The sequence below is a fragment of the Coregonus lavaretus genome (genome assembly GCF_964263955.1).
Source record: "Coregonus lavaretus genome assembly, chromosome: 4".
In the NCBI taxonomy this organism is placed as follows: Eukaryota; Metazoa; Chordata; class Actinopteri; order Salmoniformes; family Salmonidae; genus Coregonus; species Coregonus lavaretus.
Genome location: NC_139991.1, coordinates 69,499,860 through 69,520,384, shown reverse-complemented (window position 1 = coordinate 69,520,384; position 20,525 = coordinate 69,499,860). Strand labels below are relative to the sequence as shown.

Here is a 20,525-nt window from a genome sequence, read left to right as displayed (position 1 = left end):
TATACAGGACATACTACTATGTGTTTGGAGGGAGTGGTTGTGTGGATTATGTAACCTGGGTGATATGCCATCCATGCTGTGTGCTTTACTCTTGTGATGACTCATTAGCTAGGATATTAATTCCATTGAAAAATGACAGGACACTGGACTGGTGCACAGCTTTTGCAGTAGCTAGGAGTTTACTCAAGCTAAACTCAAGCCATCATTATCACAAATTAGGCAGATTTAAAGATGCCAATTCAGACATCTGACCATATGAGCTTCTCAGTACATACATCATGAAAGTATAAATAAAAAGCATTTTATACCCTCTTTTTATAATTAAGCAATAAGGCCCGAGGGGGTGTGGTATATGGCCAAAATACCACGGCTAAGGGATGTTCCTTAGGCACGACGCAACGTGGATACAGCCCTTAGCTGTGGTATATTGGCCATATACCACAAACCCCCGAGGTGCCTTATTGCTATTATAAACTGATTACCAATGTAATTAGAGCAGTAAAAATACATGTTTTGTCATACCCATGGTATACGGTCTGATATACCACGGCTTTCAGCCAATCAGCATTCAGGGCTAGAACCATCCAGTTTATATTAAGAAATGTATTTCATCATTATTCATTTCATCATTACTTATTTTCTCTCAATCTCTTGTTTCGCTCATTCTCATGGTGAGAGGGGTCAGTGGACTTGCCTGGTAGAGATGGATCTATTTTTAATAGGGAGGAATCCGATAATTATTGTCACCTTTGACCCCGAGCTGTGACCCATGCTCATTAGCGTGATCAGTTCCCCAATCCCAAATCGACCTCTAAACCCTATGCACTTGTGAAGATCTGAGAGGATATGATTGGTATAAGCAACATGGTGAGACTTCCACCTAGCCTATCAGAGGGCAAGGGGGCGCTATTACCATATTGTTTACATCTGTCAAATGCTCTCAGATCTCCACAAGTGCATGGGGCATAGGCCTTAGGGATCGATTTGGGACAGAGGGTAGGCGAAGGGAGAGGATCGGGGACACACAAACACAGGGAAGGAGGGGGAACTATACAGCACTGTTAAGATACAATGCTTTCAGAAAGGATATTGCTACCCGCTTGTCTTTCAGAAAGCATTGTGGTGCAGAAAAACAGACTATATGTTCAGACATTTACATATTTATTAATATATACAAAGTTTCTAAATATTAATTAATATATGAACATATACAGTACGTTTTCTGGACTACATGTTAATGGACTGAAACTAAACCCACAGCAATGGACATTGGCACTGTCCTTTACAACACAATACCCCTAAAACATTAAATCACAAAGGAAGGAACCCTTCTGTTTACCTAATGGTCTCTTAGCAACAGGTGTGTGTATTTGCGTACATGCTCAAGTGTGTGTGAGAGAGAGAGAGGAAGAAAAACGATGTATTGTACGTTGTCGTGTCTTCACTCTCCCTCACACACACACACACACACACACACACACACACACACACACACACACACACACACACACACACACTGTTCTGCTCGAATTGTGGTTATAATGGCTCCAACCTTAAGTGTATCTGAATATCAATCGGCCGGGTTCTTTGACGATCATCATGGTGTCTGCATGAGATATGATTATATATCTCTGGTCTTTATAGCTCTCCAGTACTTTCTTTGGAAAAGCATCTGAGTCTAAATAGCTCTAGTCCAGTGGAATTGTAATTTCAGAATCCAGAACCGCTAGCCAGCTACTCAATTTGAACATTTATCTTAACAGTCTGTCGAGAGACTTGGAATGAAAATCAAATCACTTTAACATTGACTTTCTCTCTCTGATTCCCATTCAAAACTCTGTGAAGCTCCCTATCAACTTTCTTGATTTCGATATTGTTTGTGCCATGGCAGAGGAGAGATAGAGAGAGAGAGAGAGCGAGACAAGGAAGGGGGAGGAGGAGACACAGACATTTTATATGCAAGTATAAGCAGAGACCGACAGAGAGAGAGAGTAGTTGAGAATTCCATTCCATGCAGTGACCTGGTGATGCTGCATGGAAGATGTGAGAGAGGCATACTGCTGGCCATTCAGCCTCCCTCACAACACAGGACACAGCTCCTTAGGCCCAGCGAGCTCTAGGCTTCATCCCAGATGGCACCCTATTCCCTATGTAGTGCATTATTTATGACCAGGGCCCCCTAGGGCTCTGATCAAAAGTAGTGCACTATATAGGGAATAGGGTGCCATTTGCGATGCAACCCCTAGCCTTTATCAACAGAGAATGCCAGGTCCACGACTGACTGAAGGAGCATTGTTATTGACAGTTTAATAACGCTGTCGCGGCATCAGCATTCAGAATAATGGAATTGTGAGCTGTAAAAATGAGCTGTTTCTGTTATGTTTGTGTGTGCACGCACGCACACACACACACACACTCACAAACAAGCATGTAGACACATGCAGGAAACATGGATGCGTACACAGACACACACACACGTCCATACAACAAAGAAGTAGTGGGGAGGGAAACTATAAAAACTTCAACAATTGAAGTGGAGAGAAGTAACAACATTCTCACTTTTCTCCATACTATATTTGGTTTGAAAACTCAGTAAAAATAAAAAAGAATATATATATATATACAGTGGGGAGAACAAGTATTTGATACACTGCCGATATTGCAGGTTTTCCTACTTACAAAGCATGTAGGTCTGTAATTTTTATCATAGGTACACTTCAACTGTGAGAGACGGAATCTAAAACAAAAATCCAGAAAATCACATTGTATGATTTTTAAGTAATTAATTTGCATTTTATTGCATGACATAAGTATTTGATCACCTACCAACCAGTAAGAATTCCAGCTCTCACAGACCAGTTAGTTTTTCTTTAAGAAGCCCTCCTGTTCTCCACTCATTACCTGTATTAACTGCACCTGTTTGAACTCGTTACCTGTATAAAAGACACCTGTCCACACACTCAATCAAACAGACTCCAACCTCTCCACAATGGCCAAGACCAGAGAGCTGTGTAAGGACATCAGGGATAAAATTGTAGACCTGCACAAGGCTGGGATGGGCTACAGGACAATAGGCAAGCAGCTTGGTGAGAAGGCAACAACTGTTGGCGCAATTATTAGAAAATGGAAGAAGTTCAAGATGACGGTCAATCACCCTCGGTCTGGGGCTCCATGCAAGATCTCACCTCGTGGGGCATCAATGATCATGAGGAAGGTGAGGGATCAGCCCAGAACTACACGGCAGGACCTGGTCAATGACCTGAAGAGAGCTGGGATCACAGTCTCAAAGAAAACCATTAGTAACACACTATGCCGTCATTGATTAAAATCCTGCAGCGCACGCAAGGTCCCCCTGCTCAAGCCAGCGCATGTCCAGGCCCGTCTGAAGTTTGCCAATGACCATCTGGATGATCCAGAGGAGGAATGGGAGAAGGTCATGTGGTCTGATGAGACAAAAATAGAGCTTTTTGGTCTAAACTCCACTCGCCTTGTTTGGAGGAAGAAGAAGGATGAGTACAACCCCAAGAACACCATCCCAACCGTGAAGCATGGAGGAGGAAACATCATTCTTTGGGGATGCTTTTCTGCAAAGGGGACAGGACGACTGCACCGTATTGAGGGGAGGATGGATGGGGCCATGTATCGCGAGATCTTGGCCAACAACCTCCTTCCCTCAGTAAGAGCATTGAAGATGTGTCGAGGCTGGGTCTTCCAGCATGACAACGACCCGAAACACACAGCCAGGGCAACTAAGGAGTGGCTCCGTAAGAAGCATCTCAAGGTCCTGGAGTGGCCTAGCCAGTCTCCAGACCTGAACCCAATAGAACATCTTTGGAGGGAGCTGAAAGTCCGTATTGCCCAGTGACAGCCCCGAAACCTGAAGGATCTGGAGAAGGTCTGTATGGAAGAGTGGGCCAAAATCCCTGCTGCAGTGTGTGCAAACCTGATCAAGACGTACAGGAAACGTATGATTTCTGTACCAAATATTAAGTTCTGCTTTTCTGATGTATCAAATACTTATGTCATGCAATAAAATGCAAATAAATAACTTAAAAATCATACAATGTGATTTTCTGGATTTTTGTTTTAGATTCCGTCTCTCACAGTTGAAGTGTACCTATGATAAAAATTACAGACCTCTACATGCTTTGTAAGTAGGAAAACCTGCAAAATCGGCAGTGTATCAAATACTTGTTCTCCCCACTGTATATATATATATATATATATATATATATATATACACACACACACACACATATAACTCCCTGGCCTCGCTATACAACACTGAGGTGAGATACAATGTCTTGTCAGGTGCCTCATAAATGCCTAACCACAACCCGGGTGCCACATATCATGAAGCTCATAAGAATGCCAGCTGGAATGGCGCTGAAGGGAATAGCAGCCATATCACGGGCTCCTGACCAATTGTGCAATTATAAAAATGTTTTGCTCTGATCTAAACTTTTTTGTACATATAGTCCCTTCAGAAAGTATTCACACCCCCCTGACTTATTCCACATTTTATTGTGGTACAGCCTGAATTTAAAATGGATTAAATTGTGATTTCGTGTCACTTGCCTACACACAATAATGTCAAAGTAGAATGATGTTTTAGACATTTTTACAAATGAATAAAAACTGAAAACCTGGAATGTCTTGAGTCAATAAGTACTCAACCCCTTTGTTATGGCAAGCCTAAGTAAGTGCAGGAGTAAACATTTGCTTAACAAGTCACATAATAAGTTGCATGGACTGTGTGCAATAATAGGGTTTAACATGATTGTTGAATGACTACCTGATCTCTGTAGCCCACACATACAATTATCTGTAAGGTCCCTCAGTCGAGAAGTGAATCTCAAACACAGATTCAACCACAAAGACCAGGGAGGTTTTCCAGTGCCTCGCAAAGAAGGGTAACTATTGGTAGATAAGTAAAAAATATCCCTTTGAGCATGGTGAAGTTATTAATTACACTTCGGATGGTGTATCAATACACCCAGTCACTACAAAGATACAGGCGTCCTTCCTAACTCAGTTGTAGAAGAGGAAGGAAACCACTCAGGGATTTCACCATGAGGCCAATGGTGACTATAAAGCAGTACAAATATTCCAAAACATGCATCTTGTTTGCAATAAGGCACTAAAGTAAAACTGCAAAAAATGTGGCAAAGGCATTAACGTTATGTCCTGAATACAAAGCGTTATGTTTGGGAAAAATCCAACCCAACACATCACTGAGTAACACTTCATATTTTCAAGCATGGTGGTGGCAGCATCATGTTATGGGTATGCTTGTCATCGGCAAGGACTAGGGAGTTTTTTTTAGGGTAAATAGAAATGGAATAGAGCTAAGCACAGGCAAACTCCTAGAGGAAAACCTGGTTCAGTCTGCTTTCCAACAGACACTGGGAGATAAATTCACCTTTCAGCAGGACAATAATCTTAAACACAAGGCCAAATATACACTGGAGTTGCTTACCAAGACATTGAATGTTCCTAAGTGGCCGAGTTAGTTTTGACTTAAATTGTCTTGAAAATCTATGGCAAGACTGTCTAGCAAGGATCAACAACCAACTTGACTGAGCTTGAATTATTTTTTAAACAATAAATGTGCAAATGTTGCACAATCCAGATGTGCAAAGCTCTTAGAGACTTACCCAGAAAGACTCACAGCTGTAATCTCTGCCAATGGTGATTCTAATATTTATTGACTCTGGGTTGAATATTTATGTAATGAAGATACACTACATGACCAAAAGTATGTTGTCACCTGCACGTTGAACATCGCATTCCAAAATCATGGGCATTAATATGGAGTTGGTCACCCCTTTGCTGCTATAACAGCCTCCACTCTTCTGGGAAGGCTTTAAACTAGATATTGGAACATTGCTGCAGGGCTTTATCACTCCAGAGAACGCGTTTCCACTGCTCCAGAGTCCAATGGCGGCAAGCTTTACACCACTCCAGCCGACGCTTGGCATTGCACATGGTCATCTTAGACTTGTGTGCGGCTGCTCGGCCATGGAAACCCATTTCATGAAGCTCCTGACGAACAGGCCTACCACTTCGTGCCTGAGCCGTTGTTGCTCCTAGACGTTTCCACTTCACAATAACAGCACTTACAGTTGACCGGGGCAGCTCTAGCAGGGCAGAAATTTGACGAACTGACTTGTTGGAAAGGTGGCATCCTATGACGGTGCCACTTTGAAAGTCACTGAGCTCTTCAGTAAGGCCATTCTTCTGCCAATGTTTGTATATGGATATTGCATGGCTGTGTGCTTGATTTTATACAGCTGTCAGCAACGGTTGTGGCTGAAATAGCCGAATCCACTAATTTGAAGGGGTGTCCACATACTTTTGTATATATAGTGTATATTACCGTTTTATTTTTCATACATTTTTTCAAATTTTCAAATTTTTCTTCCATTTTGACATTACTTTGAATATTTTGTGTACGTCGTTGACAGAAAATGACAATTAAATCCATTTTAATCCCACCTTATAACACAACTAAAACAATTATTTCTGAAGGCACTGTAATGTTTCCGCCATTGTTTCCTATGACCGAAAAGAGCTTCTGGACATCAAAACAATGATCACTAACCTCAATTTGGATGAGGACTTCTACTTCAATGATTCGGAGGTGAAAGACATACTGATCATCGCAGACCAGTCCCAAATCCCTGACACTCGGAGGAAGAAGAGGCTGCCTTATAGAGGCCGGCGTGCGGGATACCTGACTAGACTACGTCGGAGAGTGGATAAACCGCCTCTACCCTCCGTTCTATTGGCGAACGTGCAATCACTGGAGAATAACCTGGAATTATTTGATAGGATAGTCTCTGTTCGAGACTATCCTATCAACGTGATCTGAAGAAGTGTAATATCATATGTTTCACGAATCATGGCTGAACAAGGACATGGAAAATACAAATCTAGCTGGTTTTTCTGTACACCAGCAGGACAGAACGGCAACGTCGGGTCGGGTCGGGGGGGGGGGGGTGGAGTGTGTCTCTGTTAACAACAGCTGGTGCGCAATCTCTAATATTAAGGAAGTTATGCTTGCCTGAGTTAGAATACCTCATGATAAGCTGTAGACCATACTATTTATCAAGAGAGTTTTCATCTAGATTTTCCCTAGCTGTCTATTTACCACCACAAATCGATGCTGTCACTAAGACCGCACTCAACGAGCTGTATAGGGCCATAAGCAAACAAGAAAATGCTCAGCCAGAGGCGGCGCTCCTAGTGGCCAGTGATTTGAATGCAGGAAAACTGAAATCCATCTAACATCATTTCTACCAGCATGTCACCTGTGCAACTAGAAGCGAAAAAACTCTAGATCACCTTTACTCCACACACAGAGACGCATACAAAGCTCTCCCTCACCCTCCATTTGGCAAATCTGACCATATCCTCCTGATTCCTGCTTACAAGCAAAAACTCAAACAGGAAGTACCAGTGACACGCTCAATACGGAAGTGGTCCAATGAAGCAGATGCTAAGCTACAGGACTGTTTCGCTAGCACAGACTGGAATATGTTCCGGGATTCATCCGATGGCATTGAGTTTACCACATCAGTCACCGGCTTTATTAATAAGTGCATCGATGACGTCGTCCCCACAGTGACCGTACGTACATATCCCAACCAGAAGCCATGGATTACAGGCAACATCCGTACTGAGCTAAAGGCTAGAGCTGCCGCTTTCAAGGAGCGGGACACTAATCCGGACACTACGCCCTCCGATGAACCATCAAACAGGCAAAGCGTCAATACAGGACTATGATTCAATCCTACTACACCAGCTTTAACGCACGTCGGATGTGGCAGGGCTTGCCAACTATACTAATTGCCTAGTCACTTTTACCCTACCTACATGTACATATTAACTCAATCACCTCAACTACCTCGTACCCCCGCACATTGACTCGGTACCAGTGCTCCATGTATATAGCCCCGTTATTGTTATTTTGTGTTACTATTCTCTCCCCCCCCCCCCCCCAAAAAAAAGTTAATAATAATAATTGATAATTTTCTTACTTCTTAACTCTGCGTTGTTGGGAAATGACTCGTAAGTAAGCATTTCATGGTAAAGTCTACAGATGTTGTATTCGGCGCATGTGACAAATACAATTTTATTTGATTTGAAATGTGTAGCATTCACAAGTTTTTAACTGCCTGTAAAACTCTCATGTTGTCTAATTTCTACTGAATTGTATTGGGAATAGTAATCAGTGTTTCCCCTAAAATTACATAGGCCTCTCCATCTAGATATGTTTCTCCCAGCCAAGCAGGATTTGGTTTAATTGATACTTTGAGTGAAAAATAGGTGAAAAATCTGTTGATGTGCCCTTGAGCAATGCACTTAACGCTAATTGCTCCTATAAGTCGCTCTGGATAAGAGCGTTTGCTAAATGTAAATTAAAAAGCAGTAAACCTACCTCATAGAGAAGACATCCCAGGGACCAGATGTCTGACTTGAAGTTATAGCCGCCCTCGTGGATCCTCTCTGGAGACATGTAGTACGGTGTCCCCACTGAGACAAAAGGGTCTGGTTTTAGACAACTGCTTTTTGACAATAAATCGTACATTTGAAAATGAGACAAGTGCATGGGGCTTGAGCAATCATTAATACATACAGTGGGGGAAAAAAGTATTTAGTCAGCCACCAATTGTGCAAGTTCTCCCACTTAAAAAGATGAGAGAGGCCTGTAATTTTCATCATAGGTACACGTCAACTATGACAGACAAATTGAGAAAAAAAAAATCCAGAAAATCACATTGTAGGATTTTTTATGAATTTATTTGCAAGTTATGGTGGAAAATAAGTATTTGGTCACCTACAAACAAGCAAGATTTCTGGCTCTCACAGACCTGTAACTTCTTCTTTAAGAGGCTCCTCTGTCCTCCACTCGTTACCTGTATTAATGGCACCTGTTTGAACTTGTTATCAGTATAAAAGACACCTGTCCACAACCTCAAACAGTCACACTCCAAACTCCACTATGGCCAAGACCAAAGAGCTGTCAAAGGACACCAGAAACAAAATTGTAGACCTGCACCAGGCTGGGAAGACTGAATATGCAATAGGTAAGCAGCTTGGTTTGAAGAAATCGACTGTGGGAGCAATTATTAGGAAATGGAAGACATACAAGACCACTGATAATCTCCCTCGATCTGGGGCTCCACGCAAGATCTCACCCCGTGGGGTCAAAATGATCACAAGAACGGTGAGCAAAAATCCCAGAACCACACGGGGGGACCTAGTGAATGACCTGCAGAGAGCTGGGACCAAAGTAACAAAGCCTACCATCAGTAACACACTACGCCGCCAGGGACTCAAATCCTGCAGTGCCAGACGTGTCCCCCTGCTTAAGCCAGTACATGTCCAGGCCCGTCTGAAGTTTGCTAGAGTGCATTTGGATGATCCAGAAGAGGATTGGGAGAATGTCATATGGTCAGATGAAACCAAAATAGAACTTTTTGGTAAAAACTCAACTCGTCGTGTTTGGAGGACAAAGAATGCTGAGTTGCATCCAAAGAACACCATACCTACTGTGAAGCATGGGGGTGGAAACATCATGCTTTGGGGCTGTTTTTCTGCAAAGGGACCAGGACGACTGATCCGTGTAAAGGAAAGAATGAATGGGGCCATGTATCATGAATTTTGAGTGAAAACCTCCTTCCATCAGCAAGGGCATTGAAGATGAAACGTGGCTGGGTCTTTCAGCATGACAAACACACCGCCCGGGCAACGAAGGAGTGGCTTCGTAAGAAGCATTTCAAGGTCCTGGAGTGGCCTAGCCAGTCTCCAGATCTCAACCCCATAGAAAATCTTTGGAGGGAGTTGAAAGTCCGTGTTGCCCAGCGACAGCCCCAAAACATCACTGCTCTAGAGGAGATCTGCATGGAGGAATGGGCCAAAATACCAGCAACAGTGTGTGAAGACCTTGTGAAGACTTACAGAAAACGTTTGACCTGTGTCATTGCCAACAAAGGGTATATAACAAAGTATTGAGAAACTTGTTTTATACTGATAACAAGTTCAAACAGGTGCCATTAATACAGGTAACGAGTGGAGGACAGAGGAGCCTCTTAAAGAACCTGTACCTATGATGAAAATTACAGGCCTCTCTCATCTTTTTAAGTGGGAGAACTTGCACAATTGGTGGCTGACTAAATACTTTTTTTCCCCACTGTAGCTTTACTGATGACAACAGCTACACTTTGCAATTCACATTGATTTGCCAATGGGGATGTGGACAGCACCAAAGGAACAATCACTTAAAGGTTGAGTAAACATTAATTGTGTCCACAAATGTACCAACATTTCTATTATATGTAAATCGTTTATGATTAGTGAATGCCATAATGTAGTTATTTAGTTAGATATGTTTCTCTATTAGCTGAAATTTTGTTTTTTCAAAGCCATTTTAGCTGTCGCGCTAGCTGTTCGACCCGAACAGATTCACAAATCATGGGACTTTGTCGCTCAATGCAGACGTTGACTTGACTTCCTCCGAGGAACGTGTTGCTAGGCACACCCCTTGCACTTGCCGGGGTAGGCCTGTTCCCTCCGTGGCTAAAGCCAGTGTGAGAAACCTGCTAACAAACATTTGTGCTATGAAAATAAATAAATACTGCACTCTGACCCACAAAACGTATTTGCTAGATTCATGAGTGTTGTTAGCCAAAACAAGGAAAGTGAACTTCAAAACGTGGAATTTGTAGCTGTTGTTGGTAAGTAATGAATCTGCTAGCTTCTGAGATGACTTACTGCATCTTTATATTATACCCAAAATCATTTTGCCAACTTTTTATTGAATAGGGCCCCAAGACCAGCAGCTAATAATGGAAAGAGAATCAAATACCAATATATAAAACACCTCCCTAGCGACAACACACTGATACTTGCTTTTGTTTGGGTGACAGTCGATCCACAAAACCAACAGGCATCATACGCTAATTGGTTCGACAATCATTCCATCTTCAGCCCCCCAAATCCCAGCCCATCTATTGGTTCGACAATCATTCCATCTCCAGCCCCAACCCCCCTAAAACCCAGCCCATCTATTGGTTCGACAATCATTCCATCTCCATCCCAAACCCCCCTAAAACCCAGCCCATCTATTGGTTCGACAATCATTCCATCTCCATCCCAAACCCCACTAAAACCCAGTCCATCTTTCCAGCTCTACCTAAAGAGGGTGCTGCTCTCTGAGGCTATACCCATGGTTACTGTTTAGTTTTAGTTTTTAGTTGTATTTATTTGCACCAAAGAAAACAAGTGATAGACAACAATACAGATAAAAACAAGTAACAACAGAAGGTGTGCAGGTGTGGTTGGAAGCACAATATATAATACATAAGTACAAAAATAATAAAGGTTTGTTAAAACAGATAATAAAAACCTATTAATTAGAAATGTATAAATTAATTGATCAGTAATCACAAAAAATATATTTATTTGTTTTGTTTAAATGTGTGTGTGTGAGAGTTAGGCTATATGAAGAATATTACTGAGTAGTTTGGTTCATCAGGCTCACTGTCTTCACTTGAAGTTATTGAGGGATGATGATGTTTTAATGTGAAGATAAGAATTCCAGAGACATGGTAGTACAGATGTTGGGCGATAATTTGTAAAGATCTTGGATCCCCAGATGTATATAGGGGGAATAACTTTGGCAATTTTCAAATCTTTAGGAACAATACCAGTTTGCATAGATCTGGTGAAGATATAAGTTAGATGCTCAGTAATCGAAGAAGACACTGATTTCACCAAAGAGCCACCATTCTCATCATGACCTGCTGCTGATACCTTTAAGTTACCAATGACCTCCATCACCTCCATTACATCAGGAGGATCAAACTGAAGCAGAGAAGGGAAATGCCCCTTAATGTCCAAGGGATTTAACAATAATAATTCCATCAGTTTTCTCTATTTTCTTTAATAAGAGGAACCCACATAAAAAAAAAAGTTATTAAATTCACATGAAATAACATCAGAATCACGATAGGTCTTATTTCCAACAATAAATTGAGATAGGATGGTTGTAGATGCCTTTCTCTTATTCCACAGTTGATTGATGATTTTCCAAGTTGATTTTATATTATTTAAGGATTCTTGGAATTTGTTAGTAAAATATATTTTTGGGGATATCCGAAGTAGGTGAGTAAATTTGTTCTTATACTTTTTGTAATTTGCAGAATTAAGGGGAGACGGATTTGTGAGAAACTTTTTATACAAATAGTTTTTTTTAACTGAGGATTTTCTGAGACCGGTTGTAAACCAAGGTTTCCAGAACCCTTCTACTGCTCTCTTATGTGGTTTAACTAAGGGTGAAATACAGAATTGAAAGATGTGAGAAAAGTCTGGTAAGCAGACTGAAATATCATCAATCAACATCTTAAAGTGCTCACAATTGCTTTTGTTAAATATTCTACATCTAATGCTACTAATCATTCCCATCTGTTCATTTCCAGCTGCCAAAGAGAAGTGGAAAATTGGAAAGTGGTCAGAAATACCTGTATTAGCCACATTATTCAAAGAATTTGTAAAACATATTATCAATAAGGGTGGCAGATGAACTGGTCACTCTTGTGGGCGTATAGATGAGGGGATACAGACAGCTGGAGTATAACATATTCAAGAAGTCAGATGTCAGTGAGTGGTTCTCACTTTTAAATATGTTTATGTTGTATTCACCCAATAGAAAACACATTTTATTTTCATTATTAATAAAATCCAAGGTTGATGCAAGGATATCAATGAATCTACCAATGTCAGAATCTGGTGGCCGATAGATGCATCCAATCACCACTTTTTTACCACCATAAAATGAACAGGAGGGAATTTCTATGAAAAGAGATTCAACATCAATGTTATCAGATGTAAGTGTGAGTTCCTCTCTTGTAAATAATTGAAAACGTTTATGAACAAAAATGGTCACTCCTACCACTCTGGATGTTCCACAGTGGTGAACAGCATTATAAGGAGACGTGTCATAAAGCATGGCTGTCTATTCAGTCAACCATGTTTCTGAAAGGGCAACAATGGAAAATTCATTAATATCTAATGGGTTAAAGACCATGTTATCAGGGTTGATATGTTATCAGGGTTGATATCCTGCCCAACTAAGAGAGATACACAGTCGGAATCATTCAGAGAGTGGAACGGAAACATAGAAGTGCATGCCTCACATGTCCAATACAACCATACATTTGTGTTAGTTTTATCAATAGGGGTGCAGTTCCTATGGAATGCACATTGACACAGTCCACATAACACCACTGAAGACTTCAGAGGGTTATGACGTTTAGAGCAATGTGTGTTTTTGGTCATGAGGTTAGGTGAAACACATGAACAAAGTAGAATAAATATGTGTGTGTGTGTCAAATTAGTTGACTATAGCGGAGTCACTTGCCATAGGCCTACGACTGTTAGAGGAGTCGTGTGTGTGCTTTCTGTACAGTGTGTAGATGTGTGGACCTGTATGTGTATTGGGTTTCCCTGTGGGTGTTTACAGAATTCATATGCCTGTCACAGGCTTTTTTTGTGTTTTTCAATGGGATTTTGTGTGCTTGTGAGTGTTTTTGTGTGTGTTACCTAGGGAGTGTGCGGCGGTGGTCTTGGAGCTGAAGAAGCGTCCCAGTCCCAGGTCTCCCAGCTTCACCTCGCCTGTAGCGGTGATGAACACGTTGGCTGGCTTGATGTCTGTCACAAAGAGAGAGAAAACAGTTGATGCTATTTATCCTTTCTTTATCTAGGTGAGTCCCATCAGGTAGCCCTGGCTGTTAACAATACTGGGTTTATATATGTAGGTCATCTAAGTTCTCTGCATTGGCATGCTAGTTTTATGAGCATTTCAAATGATCAAATAAATTCAATCAATCTCCTAGGTCAGTGTTTCTCAACCTCAGGTCTGTGCACTGGCAGTTGACTTTGGTATAGTCGGCTATGGCAACACTTTTCCCTTGATGGTGTGTGTGGCACTGTGATGTGTGTGGCACTGTGGTATGTGTGTAGAAAAGGCTCTCATTTTTCTTAAGACTTTTTAGTTAACCAAAAAGTTAAATTAAAGGAAAAGTTAACGGTCCCTTTAACTGCAGGCACCTCTGAGCCATAGAGATGTATAGAGATCGCAACGTATCAGTCCTCAATGGCACTACCCATACTAATACAGACCTTTGGGAACTAGAGTCCTCTATGCATCTCTATGCTATGAGCACACCTGCAACCAATTTCCCTTGTTAAATACCTGAGCTATTTTGTCTTTTAGTTCAGTGTCAAACAACCCATGCAGTTGTGAAGAACTCTCACGCATTTATCCTTTTATTTCTGCTATCTGTGCGTCACAACCAATGATGTATATAAACCCTGGATTGCGGATGATATGTATTGCCCATTGAGAGGCTTTGAAGCCACCAGTCGGCCATATTGGCACTCCCCAGGAGGTGCAGTCCTCCATAGGAATGAATGGAATTCTACAGTATTTCAATTAAATTACACGTATTTAAGTTGTTGATTTTGTGTAGTTGAGATAGTCTAATAAAAAGCATGAGCTGGCGCATACACAGAAAAAAGGATTTAGTGTAGAGGTGCTGACCAACGGTGAATAAACTGAAAGCTATAAAAACAAAGAGAGTCGCACACTCCATATGTATAACCTCCCAGTCGTTTATTGGGACATTAGTACTCTCTAAAAACAAATACTTTAATGAAAATGTTTTTATATATTATTTCATTTTTTATGTTTAGCTCACATAATATTATTTAAAAGTATGCATTAAGGTGTCTGTAATATAATAAATGTGTCAAAAACTAATGAAGACATCAATAAATGCATTTCTATAGCTTCCAAAATATATATATATATATATTTTTTTTTACAATTGAGGAGTACCAAGATAGCTGCGCGGTGGCTTCAATACAGCGCCCCCTGTCAGTCAACCAGGGTTTATACACATCATTGGTCACTATCCAACGTGAGTAACCCAAAATATTGTTTACATTTTACTTTATTTTTCATGTGTTTATAGATGCGCATTTTAAGACGCGTTGTTGTAGAATGTTGAGTTGTTGCCACGTGTAGATGTGTATAGGAATGTTTGCATATGTATTGAAATTATCAGATTTATACATTTATGATGAATATTTTGTGTAAATGTTTAGGTAAGAATTTAAGGTTTATGAGAATGAACTTAATACTGACATGGAAATGTTGGGTTTGATATAATTGTGGTTTGGCTACTGGCTCTGAGATGATAAAATGTGAATGACAATGAATATTATCATGTATATAATATATGGCCATGTGTTTTATTTGTATGAAATATGCTAATGAAAATATGTTTTAGCCTTTTCTGTTTATTTATATGTTTGGAAATGAAATGGATCATTGTTTGGGGGAAAATAAATGGGAGCTAAACCTCTCTAAACCGGAACCCCAAGTCTCTCTCCCTATCCTTGTCCTCTAACCGGGACACCTGCACCCTGTATCACCTGCTACCTTTACCCAGTGCATTCTTAAATAAGCAACCTACCATAAGTGTGTATCACCTGCTACCTTTACCCAGTGTATTCTTAAATAAGCAACCTACCATAAGTGTGTATCACCTGCTACCTTTACCCAGTGTATTCTTAAAAAAGATTCACCTCTATCTGACCAGTGATTGTGTTGTGGACTGCCACTGACCCAACCTCACCTCTTCCAGTAGGAGATAATCCTGTGGCCTGGCTGAGGTCATGGCTAAAAGTGTACCACCCCCCCCCCCCACCCCCATTCTAATCTGTTTCCTGTATCTACTCTGACCTGAATCACTCCCACCAGATAACTTACTTACCTACCTAAAGAAACATGTTTCCTCCTAAACCATAAGGGAGGAATAACAGAGAGAGAAGGGGGGAAAGCACTAGAAATAGGAGATGGAAAATGAGAAGGGGTGAGGAAGGAGGAGAAAGAACGAATGAGTAACAAGGGGAGACGTAGAGAGGTGTAGAATGAGAAGGGGGAGGTAGAGAGGTGTAGAATGAGAAGGGGGAGGTAGAGAGGTGTAGAATGAGAAGGGGGAGGTAGAGAGGTGTAGAATGAGAAGGGGGAGGTAGAGAGGTGTAGAATGAGAAGGGTGAGGTAGAGAGGTGTAGAATGAGAAGGGGGAGGTAGAGAGGTGTAGAATGAGAAGGGGGAGGTAGAGAGGTGTAGAATGAGAAGGGGGAGGTAGAGAGGTGTAGAATGAGAAGGGGGAGGTAGAGAGGTGTAGAATGAGAGAAGGGGGAGGTAGAGAGGTGTAGAATGAGAGAAGGGGGGAGGTAGAGAGGTGTAGAATGAGAGAAGGGGGGAGGTAGAGAGGTGTAGAATGAGAGAAGGGGGAGGTAGAGAGGTGTAGAATGAGAGAAGGGGGAGGTAGAGAGGTGTAGAATGAGAGAAGAGGGGAGGTAGAGAGGTGTAGAATGAGAGAAGGGGGGTAGAGAGGTGTAGAATGAGAGAAGGGGGGAGGTAGAGAGGTGTAGAATGAGAAGGGGGAGGTAGAGAGGTGTAGAATGAGAAGGGGGAGGTAGAGAGGTGTAGAATGAGAGAAGGGGGAGGTAGAGAGGTGTAGAATGAGAGAAGGGGGAGGTAGAGAGGTGTAGAATGAGAGAAGGGGGAGGTAGAGAGGTGTAGAATGAAAGAAGATGGGAGGTAGAGAGGTGTAGAATGAGAGAAGGGGGGTAGAGAGGTGTAGAATGAGAGAAGGGGGGAGGTAGAGAGGTGTAGAATGAGAAGGGGGAGGTAGAGAGGTGTAGAATGAGAAGGGGGAGGTAGAGGTGTAGAATGAGAAGGGGGAGGTAGAGAGGTGTAGAATGAGAGAAGGGGGGAGGTAGAGAGGTGTAGAATGAGAGAAGGGGGAGGTAGAGAGGTGTAGAATGAGAGAAGGGGGGTAGAGAGGTGTAGAATGAGAGAAGGGGGGAGGTAGAGAGGTGTAGAATGAGAGAAGGGGGGAGGTAGAGAGGTGTAGAATGAGAGAAGGGGGGAGGTAGAGAGGTGTAGAATGAGAAGGGGGGGAGCTAGAGAGGTGTAGAATGAGAGAAGGGGGAGGTAGAGAGGTGTAGAATGAGAGAAGGGGGGTAGAGAGGTGTAGAATGAGATGAAGGGGGAGGTAGAGAGGTGTAGAATGAGAGAAGGGGGAGGTAGAGAGGTGTAGAATGAGAAGGGGGAGGTAGAGAGGTGTAGATGAGAAGGGGAGTTAGAGAGGTGTAGAATGAGAAGGGGGAGGTAGAGAGGTGTAGAATGAGAGAAGGGGGGAGTAGAGAGGTGTAGAATGAGAAGGGGGAGGTAGAGAGGTGTAGAATGAGAGAAGGGGGGTAGAGAGGTGTAGAATGAGAAGGGGGAGGTTAGAGAGGTGTAGAATGAGAAGGGGAGGTAGAGAGGTGTAGAATGAGAAGGGGGAGGTAGAGAGGTGTAGAATGAGAAGGGGGAGTTAGAGAGGTGTAGAATGAGAAGGGGGAGTAGAGAGGTGTAGAATGAGAGAAGGGGGAGTAGAGAGGTGTAGAATGAGAAGGGGGAGGTAGAGAGGTGTAGAATGAGAGAAGGGGGAGGTAGAGAGGTGTAGAATGAGAGAAGGGGGAGGTAGAGAGGTGTAGAATGAGAAGGGGGAGGTAGAGAGGTGTAGAATGAGAAGGGGGAGTTAGAGAGGTGTAGAATGAGAAGGGGGAGGTAGAGAGGTGTAGAATGAGAGAAGGGGGAGGTAGAGAGGTGTAGAAGAGAAGGGGGAGGTAGAGAGGTAATTAGAATGAGAGAAGGGGAGGTAGAGTGAAGAGGAGAAGAGGTAGAGAGAATGAGAAGGGGGAGGTAGAGAGGTGTAGAATGAGAGGGGAGGTAGAGAGGTGTAGAATGAGAAGGGGGAGGTAGAGAGGTGTAGAATGAGAAGGGGGAGGTAGAGAGGTGTAGAATGAGAAGAAGGGGAGGTAGAGAGGTGTAGAATGAGGAAGGGGAGGTAGAGAGGTGTAGAATGAGAGAAGGGGGAGGTAGAGAGGTGTAGAAAGAGAGAAGGGGGAGGTAGAGAGGTGTAGAATGAAAGAAGGGGGAGGTAGAGAGGTGTAGATGAGAAGGGGGGTAGAGAGTGTAGAAGAGAGAAGGGGGAGGTAGAGAGGTGTAGAATGAGAGAAGGGGAGGTAGAGAGGAGTAGAATGAGAGAGAGGTGAGGTAGAGAGGTGTAGAATGAGAGAAGGGGGGTAGAGAGTGTAGAATGAGAGAAGGGGGAGGTAGAGAGGTGTAGATGAGAAGGGGGAGGTAGAGAGGTGTAGAATGAGAAGGGGGAGGTAGAGGTGTAGAATGAGAAGGGGGAGGTAGAGAGGTGTAGAATGAGAGAAGGGGGGAAGGTAGAGAGGTGTAGAATGAGAGAAGGGGAGGTAGAGAGGTGTAGAATGAGAGAAGGTGGGGTAGAGAGGTGTAGAATAGAGAAGGGGGGAGGTAGAGAGGTGTAGAATGAGAAGGGGAGGTAGAGAGGTGTAGAATGAGAGAAGGGGGAGGTAGAGAGGTGTAGAATGAGAAGGGTGGAGGTAGAGAGGTGTAGAATGAGGAAGGGGAGTTAGAGAGGTGTAGAATGAGAAGGGGGAGGTAGAGAGGTGTAGAATGAGAGAAGGGGGAGGTAGAGAGGTGTAGAATGAGAAGGGGGAGGTAGAGAGGTGTAGAATGAGAAGGGGGGTAGAGAGGTGTAGAATGAGAAGGGGGAGTTAGAGAGGTGTAGAAAGAGAAGGGGGAGGTAGAGAGGTGTAGAATGAGAATGGGGATGAAGAGAGGTGTAGAATGAGAGAAGGGGCGGTAGAGAGGTGTAGAATGAGAAGGTGGAGGTAGAGAGGTGTAGAATGAGAAGGGGAGTTAGAGAGGTGTAGAATGAGAAGGGGAGGTAGAGAGGTGTAGAATGAGAAGGGGAGGTAGAGAGGTGTAGAATGAGAAGGGGGAGGTAGAGAGGTGTAGAATGAGAGAAGGGGAGGTAGAGAGTGTAGAATGAGAAGGGGGAGGTAGAGAGTAGTAGAATGAGGAAGGGGGAGGTTAGAGAGGTGTAGAATGAGAGAAGGGGGGAGGTAGAGAGGTGTAGAATGAGAGAAGGGGAGGTAGAGAGGTGTAGAATGAGAAGTGGAGGTAGAGAGGTTGTAGAATGAGAGAAGGGGGGAGGTAGAGAGGAGTAGAATAGAGAAGGGAGGTAGAGAGTGTGTAGAATGAGAGAAGGGGGAGGTAGAGAGGTGTAGAAGAATGAGAGAAGAGGGGAGGTAGAGAGGTGTAGAATGAGAGAAGGGGGGTAGAGAGGTGTAGAATGAGAGAAGGGGGAGGTAGAGAGGTGTAGAAATGAGAAGGGGAGGTAGAGAGGTGTAGAATGAGAAGGGGAGTTAGATGTGTAGAATGAGAAGGGGGAGGTAGAGAGTTGTAGAATGAGAGAAGGGGAGGTAGAGAGGTGTAGAATGAGAGAAGGGGAGGTAGAGAGGTTTAGAATGAGAGAAGGGGGAGGTAGAGAGGTGTAGAATGAGAGAGGGGAGGTAGAGAGGTGTAGAATGAGAAGGGGGAGGTAGGAGGTGTAGAAGAGAGAAGGGGGAGGTAGAGAGGTGTAGAATGAGAGAAGGGGGAGGTAGAGAGGTGTAGAATGAGAGAAGGGGGAGGTAGAGAGGTGTAGAATGAGAGAAGGGGAGGTAGAGAGGTGTAGAATGAGAGAAGGGGGGAGGTAGAGAGGTGTAGAATGAGAGAAGGGGAGTAGAGAGTAGAATGAGAAGGGGGGTAGAGAGGTGTCGAATGAGAGAAGGGGGTAGAGAGGTGTAGAATGAGAGAAGGGGGAGGTAGAGAGTGTAGAATGATAGAAGGGGGAGGTAGAGAGGTGTAGAAAGTGGGAGGTAGAATGGGGAATTGAGAAGGAGGGAGATTAGTTAGAGAGTGTAGAATGAGAGAAGGGGGATATTAGAGAGTAGTTAGAATGATAGAAGGGAGGTAGAGAGGTGTAGAATGAGAGAAGGGGAGGTAGAGAGGTGTAGAATGAGAGAAGGGGGGAGTAGAAGAGGTGTAGTAGAATGAAGAAGGGTGAGGTAGAGAGGTGTAGAATGAGAGACGGGGGAGGTAGAGAGGTGAAGAATGAGAAGATGGGAGGTAGAGAGGTGTAGAATGAGAGAAGGGGGAGAGTTAGAGAGGTAGTTAGAATGAGAGAAGGGGGAGGTTAGAGAGTGTAGAATGAGAAGGGGAGGTAGAGAGGTGTAGAATGAGAGAAGGGGAGGTTAGATAGGAGTGTAGAATGAGAGAAGGGAGTAGAGAGGTGTAAGAAGAGAGAGAAGTAACGATAGAAGAGGAAGGAGTAGAGAGGTGTAGAATGAGAGAAGGGGGGAGGTAGAGAGGTGTAGAATGAGAGAGGGAGGTAGAGAGGTGTAGAATGAGAAGGGGGAGGTAGAGAGGTGTAGAATGAGAGAAGGGGGAGGTAGACGAGGTGTAGAATGAGAAGGGGGAGGTAGAGAGTATGTAGAATGAGAGAAGGGGGAGGTAGATAGGATGATATGAAGAGAATGGG

General features: G+C 43.1%; 1 protein-coding gene across 1 annotated transcript in view; it reads right to left on the bottom strand.

Annotated features, from left to right (window-relative positions):
• Window positions 1-20,525, bottom strand: part of LOC311127528 (serine/threonine-protein kinase Nek6-like) — a gene marked incomplete at its 5' end in the record, with an annotated part of 71,362 nt that overhangs the window by 7,107 nt on the left and 43,730 nt on the right. The window contains 2 exons of the mRNA XM_084159348.1: window positions 8,444-8,538; window positions 13,609-13,716. Of these exons, the coding sequence (XP_084015474.1) occupies window positions 8,444-8,538; window positions 13,609-13,716 (203 nt within the window). The remainder of the gene's footprint in view (window positions 1-8,443; window positions 8,539-13,608; window positions 13,717-20,525) is intronic.